General features: G+C 45.2%; 1 protein-coding gene across 1 annotated transcript in view; it reads right to left on the minus strand.

Moving 5' to 3' along the window:
- Nucleotides 1–2,477: 2,477 nt before the first annotated feature.
- The window catches only part of LOC105998550 (ADP-ribosylation factor 2), a 23,960-nt gene continuing 18,519 nt past the window's right edge, over nucleotides 2,478–7,918 (minus strand). The window contains exons 4-5 of the mRNA XM_013033301.1: nucleotides 5,999–6,123; nucleotides 2,478–4,217 (exon numbers count right to left, since the gene is read on the minus strand). Coding sequence (XP_012888755.1) covers nucleotides 4,056–4,217; nucleotides 5,999–6,123 — 287 coding nt within the window. The 3' untranslated portion in view covers nucleotides 2,478–4,055. The remainder of the gene's footprint in view (nucleotides 4,218–5,998; nucleotides 6,124–7,918) is intronic.

Consider the following 7,918-nt stretch of genomic DNA (forward strand, 5'->3'; position numbering starts at 1 on the left):
GTAGTTAATTGGAGGTAAGAATCTCACAAACTTTCCTGCCCAGGCTGGCTTTGAACCTCAGATCTCAGCCTCCTGAGTAGCTAGGATTACAGGTGTGAGCCACTGGCACCTGGCTTCACTTTAGCTTCTTGAAGCTGAGATTTCCCCCTTTATAATGGGACACAATCCCATGTGCCTCACTGAAGGGAGGGTATTTGCAGTGTGGATACACACTGTTGCTCCTGTGCTGCCAATTTATTATGGGCACTCAAATTGCCCACTGCTCCAGGTCCTAATCTCTTCCCAGGCATACCCCCAGCTGTCCCCTTGTTTCTGGGTCACTCTCGCCTGTTGTCCTACCCTTAACAGGAGGGAGACTGATTTCCCTGTGTTGGAAGCCGGAAGCACCCCAACAAATGATACACACAGGGCAGCTGGGGTGGAGCAACAGCACCACCTAGTGGCAAGCAAGCTACACACTTGCAAAGCAGTTGGTCTAATGACATCTTTGTGTAAGTCACCTAGTCCAGCTGTCCACCAATGCTTGAGTGTGGCCAGAGCATCTTCCTAAAGTGGAATTTTCATGCCAGACATTTGAGTAAAATCACAAAACAAGAGTGCTGCTTTTCAGGGACCACAGGATGGTAAAAGAAAAAAGAAAAACAGCCAAAAAACAAAAAACTCCAAAGTTTAAAAAGCATTCCTGTCAAATCTAAAGACAGAAAATAAATCAGTTGTTGGGAGTTGTCTCAGGCCAAATGATGTACAGGAAATGATAAAGAATGACTGCTAAATGGTAGTATCTTTTCTTCAGTATCTTTAGTATCTTTTCATCAAATTGCGTATCTTCATGGGTCAGCTATATGATAAAGGAATCACATCTCAAGTAAGCCAGTAACAAAAGGGGTTTATAAAAATTTTGTGTGAAAAGAAAAAATACTTCTTCACAGCATATGGGCAGATTTCCTATGTACTGGTGGACTTCCTCCCTGTGAAGGACACCAGGCAAATGAAAGGTCTCACAGGGGAACCTACTTTCAACTCCGACTATGTGCTTTCTCCTGAGCAATACATAGCAGTTTCCTCCACCCCGTTGGGGCATCTGGTGTAATAAACCAAAGTGCATGCTCTGCAAAATATAAAACTGACTCAGAGCTCCACCCACACCCCACCTTAACCCTTTCTGGCCATTCTCAAAGACCTGGGACTCAGGTCTTTGGAGACTTGTTGGAGACTTGTTTCTAGCCTGGGAAGTGGAGAATCATAGGCTAGGAAGCACGGCAGAAACTGGGCAAAGCTGCAGGCTGGATCCCACGTACCCCTTAACACCTGCTGCCACCATAGCTGGTAGTGGTATCCCTTCCCCTCTCCAGGGGGCAAAGCCCATAGCCACCTAACCATGAAAGTCTTTCCTGGGGCCCAGCTCACTAGTCTCAGGACTGATGTTGTGGTCTGGCCTATAGCACGTGAGCACTTTTTTTCTAAATCTGAGACTGGGACTTGAACTTGGCACCTAATGCTTTCACTCTCTAGCTATCACTCTATCAACTGAGCCCTACTTCCAACGCCTCGTGAGCACTCCTAAAGCACTTCTAAAGCATTGTGGCTCCTCTCCTGTGCAAAGCAGACCATTCTACATAAAGAGGAGGCAAATCAGTGGTCACCAGGAGTTTAGAGGGAGTATAAATGAAAAAAGTTGTAAGAGCTTTTTTTTGGTAGGAATGGAAATTGAAAAAAAAAAAAAAAAAAAGGAAGCCAGATGTAGGTGGCTCATGTACATAATCCCTAGCTCCTCAGGGGGCTAAGTCTAAGGACTGCAGTTCAAAGCCAGCCAGAGCAGCAAAGTGCATGAGACTTTTTATCTCCAATTAACCACAAAAACAAAACAAACAACAACAAAAAACACAGACAGTGCCTAGGCCCTGAGTTCAAGCTCCAGGACCAGCACGCGCATACACACAAAAGTAGCACCTCGCAATATGCAGTAAAGCTAGCTTTACTGCACTTCACATGATTAGAAAGGACAGAGCTCTTAGCAACACTGGGTGAACATAACTTTACTACAATGCTGACTGACACTGGGACTCTTTGAAGCCCCCAGGAAAAGAGCAATGCAACACATGCAAAGGCACTTGGTACTGAACCCTAGGCAACCCTATGGGGCAGAGGTTTTAGTATCTCTGATGACCAGTACACTGGTTAAGTAAGTACACTGAAGCTCAGGCAGAGAGCAGACAACAGAATGCTAAACAGGACTTTCAGGGACCCAAGTCTTGGCTCAAAGCCAATACCCTGAACTGTCCCTACTTACACTCACCCTTGATTCCCCTACTCCAAAGTCACAGTGAGAGATGGGAGTAAAATACCAGAGTACTGCTAGGTCCTAAGTGTGGGGAAGCATATCCACAGTATCACTGGTCTGAGCCCAGGGAGTATTCAAGAACAAGTCCAAATGGGAAGAGAGTGAAAGCAGTTCAAGACATTCAGACGCATATGACTGTCCTTTCCTCCTTCCAAAGCAGTTCTTTATTATGCGATCAATCAGCAAGTGTTAATGAGGCCCAGCATCATGCCAGGTGCACTGTACTAAGCATCAATACACGAGTGTAAGAGACAGACACTGGCAGCTGGAGGCACACAGGCTAAACAGTTCTCAGGAAGTGCTCTGTGGGTAAAACTCAAACCTCCTCTTAGCTGCCAGTATTGAAATAAACATTCTTTCAGGTTAACATCTTAAAAGAAAAATATCACACCCCTCATTTGTCATGGCCTGAGACTGTTTCCTAGTATAATTCACTGGAATCACTAAACAAGGTTTCCTTTTATTGGATTCACCTTATGTTCCCCTCTAATAGAACTGGAATCCAGATTTTTTTTTTTTTTACAAAAGGAATTTTAAAAGGTTAAACACAGAGGTGCTTAGCAAAGTGGCTAACACTTGTCTGGACCGAGACACTCGATCAGCTCCACGACATGCTATTAGTAGTACTTGAAGGACAACACTGAACACATTTGCCAACAGTTCCTAGGATGTTACTGCCTCTGGGGAAGGAGTCAATACCAGAGGGAGTGGCCTAGACAAGAGATGATTTTCATAGCAACATTTAGCACCAACAATACCAGGCAATGCCAGGGGGTTACTTCACCCCTCCCCCACCCCAAATTAACTAGTCGAGTCTCTCGAACTCTTAGTTACATGGTTCTGGGAACAGAAACTTGCCTTAAGACAGCTGTACACTGCCTATGACTCCGCCCAGGAGCCAGGAACTACGGAGAGCCTCCAGCTTCCTGCTTTAACATTCAGCACAGAGAAGGGAAGTGGAGGCAGCAGTCTCAGCGGGGCCTGAGACCTGAGATGGTGATATCAGAACACAAAAGCAACCTCACCTTGCTTCCTCTACCCAACCCCACTTCCACTGTGGACCTGGGTGGGGCCCCAGAATCTCCACATGGCAAGTAAGGGAAGGGCTAGAAACGTCTAGTGTTACAGTCTTGATACTCTAATGAAAAAAGATCACTGATTTCTTTGACCAAAAAAAAAAAAAAAAAAAAGAGCATGTTAAACCCGGAAGCCTGGGCTGAAGCAGAACTTAAGAGAAAGGTTCCAGAATGAGCCTCTGCCACCTGGAGTGTAAAGTACCTTTTCTCCTGGAGCCTGCTTTAAAGCGCTGAAAGGTGTGAGCAGCTAGCTTTGGCATAACAGGAAAGAACTGATGATTCATTCCTCCGTTTTTACAAAAAGACACCAAAGTCTAATGGGATTCCAGGTATGCAGACATGCTAGACTCAGTATCTCATGCTCCTGCTCTCTTCCTTTCTATCCTGAAGGTCCTCTGGTTATCATGTACCAAGGAGTCCTCTGCAGAAATGACCACTGAAGCTACTGAAATGGAGGGTAGTGTTTAAAATGTAACACTGGTTGGCTGAAAATACTGGATTTTCTTATAAAGTGTGTATAAGGCACGGTGTGAGAAAGCTGCCCCCACGCCCAGCCCCACGGCTCCTCCCACGCACACATGCACACAGAAGAGGCCAGCTGGTTTTGCCACAATGCACAGAGAATGGATTGCTTCCCATCACTTCTGGTTTTTGAGCTGGTTGGAGAGCCAGTCTAGGCCTTCGTAAAGCCCATCTCCACTGGTGGCACAGGTGGCCTGAATGTACCAGTTTCTCTGGCGAAGGGAATGTAAGCCGAGCTTGTCCGTTATCTCTGCTGCATTCATTGCATTGGGAAGATCCTTGAAAGAGAATGCACACAATCAGTTTACCATGCTGTGTCCACACAATGGAATAGGCTCTTCCTCCTAAATGTGCCCTACCCCACAGCCTTCTCTTTACAGACCCCAAACCTTGAAACCATCATTTACTTTCTCTCAAGTCTGAAAATTCCAAAATACCTGCAAAAATCTGACCACTTCCTACCGCTTCTACTCCTACCACCATCAATCCAGCCTTACTAAGCTTTCTTACCTAGCTTATCAAAAATGCTTCCTGATTGGTCTCCCTGCTTCTGCTCTGGCTCCTAAAAGCTTGTTCTTAACCCAAGAGTCAGAGAAAATCAGATTAAATCATTCTTCTACCAAAACTGGGCCACAGCTCCTTTTACCAGGAAAAGCCTAGGCCCTTTTGATGGCTTGCAAAATCACTCAGGTCCCAAGACCCTGTTGCCTCTCCTCCTGCCTGCTCTGCCTTTTTAATATAGGACCCACCACATGTGAACACATTTAAAAAGTTGTCTGATGTAATCCAAGTGCCTGGCACCCAGTAAGCTCAAACTAAATCTAAATACGTGAGCAATGAAGAACAAGGATGATCTAGAGGTACTGCTATGGAAGGATGTCAAAGGCAAGCTAAGTCATAAAACAGGTTGCAAGACCAAATGTATAACAGGCTAGGATGTAGTTCAGTGACAAAGCACTTGCCAGCAAATGCAATGTCCTGGGTTCAGATTCCCAGTACCAAAATAAGAAAACTAAAACAACAAAACTGAATGCATAATTTGATCTCTGGAATTTAAGTGTAACACAACCATAATTTTCTATGAATATAGAAAACTCAATCTCTTTCCATAAGAAATTTCAGTGTTTTATTCTAAACAGAACTGGAACATTTCGCCTGATATTCTGAACTGCATCTCAGATTTACACCTTGAACCTGTTCTGTTTTTAGAATTAAAAACAAACTCATTCTTTCCTTTTTTTTTTTGCCAGTCCTGGAGCTCAGGGCTTGGGCACTTCCCTTGAGCTTTTTTTGCTCAAGGCGAGCACTCTACCACTTGATCCACCGCATCACTTCTGGCTTTTTCTGTTTATCCACATAAACAGAGGAATCAAACCCAAGGCTTTCTGCATGCTAGGAAAGCACTCTACCACTAAGCCACATTCACAGCCCTCAGTCTTTTCTTTTTAAAAGTCCATTATGTTCACTGGTGAAACTGCCTGACATCCATCATGAGTAGCAGGGTAACAGCTGAGTGCACCCTGGAAAATCATGATTACCACGAATGGGATGACAAAAGAACACATGTTTAATAAAGCTGAAGTGACAAAACAGGCCACAACCATGTCATAACAATATGATATCAATTATGTAACAAATGCATTCTTGAAGAAGGAAACACAACACTGCGGCAGCCGTCACCCCTGGCTATCACGCTTCTGCCTTCTCTGTCGAGCTCAGTTCAGATGAGAACCTGAGGCTGGGCAGCTGTCACTGCTTTACAACGGGCCCATCTGAACCCTCCCATTGAGACTGTCCCTAGAACTCAGATGTCATCTGAGCCACTCTGCTCTGCAATTCTCCTCACTCACCACCCGGCCTAGAACACCTCATTCCACCACATGTAAGCGACTCCAACACAAGACCTTCTGTCAATATCCCTTTTCTGTGCACCTGACACCTGAATCAAAGCCTAGAACCTAGTGTCTACTCAGTATTTACTGACTGAATGAATGACATCATAAAAAAGGACATAGGACTGATTTAAGGGAGACAGATGTGTCTCAGTATTCAGACATACCTGTTTATTTACGAACACCAATAAGACTGCATCTCGGAGCTCATCTTCTGCCAACATCCTGGTTAGTTCTTCCCGGGCCTCATTGACCCGTTCTCTGTCATTACTGTCAACCACAAAAATCAGACCTGCAAAGAAACCCCCAGCATATGAGTGACATCCACAGGGCAGCACAGCTGTTTATCTGGTCATACTGCTCCTCCCTCTCTGCCCTGCACACGTGTGCTTTCAAAAACGCAATCAATTGTTGAGGATACATCACACCCTGACTTAGGAACCTTGCTGCGTGCCACTCCATTCCTTTCTAGGCACAGCCCTTCACCAGGCTGACAACAATATATAGTAAGACATAGGGCTCCGGTCTTGGTCACCTAATTTCCACAGCAGGGAAAAAAAAGAATTTCATTTCAGAGCAGGTCCCCTAAAACAAAGCTTGACACAAACGAAGGCCTGGGGGCAGGTATTTTATCTGGGAAGGAAACCCTAGGAGGAAGGAAGGAGAAAAGGGAAGGAGTAAAATGAAGAAAGAGAGATAGCCAAGATAAAAGTGAACATGTTTGCTGTTGCTGGATATTCTAAGAAGCCATATGAAAAGCCTCTCAGTACAGTCCACTGGGTTCAAGAGGGGCAATGTTTAAGATTCCATTCTTAACAGTGCCATTGGCTCACGCCTGTAGTCCTAGCTACAAGGAAGCTGAGATCTGAAGATCATGGTTCAAAGCCAGCCCGGGCAGGAAAGTCCGTGAGACTCTTATCTCCAATAAAACACCAGAAAACCGGAAGTGGCACTGTGGCAAGTGGTAGAGTGCTTGTCTTGAGCTGAAGAGCTGAGAGACAGCACCCAGGCCCGAGGTCAAGCCCCATGACTGACAAAAAAAAAAAAAAAAAGATTCTGTTCTTATTTCCACGGGCTCAGAGGAATGTCTATATTGTCACATGCATCTCTATAGTAAAGAATCTGGGGCCCCTTGTGGTGGTACACACCTGTAATCTCAGCTAGTTGGGAAACAAGAGTGTTTGAGGCCATCCTGGGCAAAGTTAACAAGATCCTAGTCCAAAAACAAAATGTAGGGCCAGGAGCCTGGTCCAGAGAAAGTAGAGCTCTTCCCTGGCCTGCATGAGGGGTGGGGGAGGGAGGAGAGATCAGAGAAAGAAAAAAGTAGAAAAAGGGAAAGGAAAAACAATCCTTTGTCCCCAGCATTTTCAGAGTGAGAGGAGAATCTGTGATCATGGTGGGCTCCTATCTGGTGGCTTATGCTAACAGGGATATATGGTAGGTCCCTAGCTAGTTAGTGCTAACAAAATTGAATTGGAGAGGGGCAGGGGAGCAGGGTTTGACTCACATGGACAATGAACCCATCATGTGTCTGTAAACAAGCCCCAAGAAAAACCATGCACACTGAAGTTCAGGCATACTCTCCAGCAGTACTGCAACAAATCATCCTGATTTGTCAGGGAGTGGGCAATAGAAGCTTGGTGTTTAGTATCTGCCTAGGTCTATGTTGTGCCACTTTTTTTTTCTTTTCTTTTCTTTTAACTCAGGGCACTATCCCTGACCTTCTTTGGCTTAAGACTAGCGCTCTACACTGAAGCCACAGCGCCACTTCCAGTCCTTTTTGAGTAGTTTATTGGACTTTCCTGCCTGGGCTAGTTTCATACCATGATCCTCAGATCTCAGCCTTCTGGCTGAGCCTGGCAAATACCTCTCCTTTTGACTGGCTCTTTTTGCACTAATAAAACTCTTTAAGTATAAGCATTTTCCTGAGCTCAATGTCATTCTAACAAAACCATCCCGAACAACAGAGGTATAGAAAAGCACCACATCTAGGGCTGGGAAGGTGGCTCAGTGGTAGAGTGCTTGCCTTGCATGCTCGAGGCCCTGGGTTCGATTCCCCAGCACCACATATGCAAAAAGAAAAAAGC

The sequence above is a fragment of the Dipodomys ordii genome, unplaced genomic scaffold (genome assembly GCF_000151885.1).
Source record: "Dipodomys ordii isolate 6190 unplaced genomic scaffold, Dord_2.0 Scaffold165, whole genome shotgun sequence".
NCBI lineage: Eukaryota > Metazoa > Chordata > Mammalia > Rodentia > Heteromyidae > Dipodomys > Dipodomys ordii.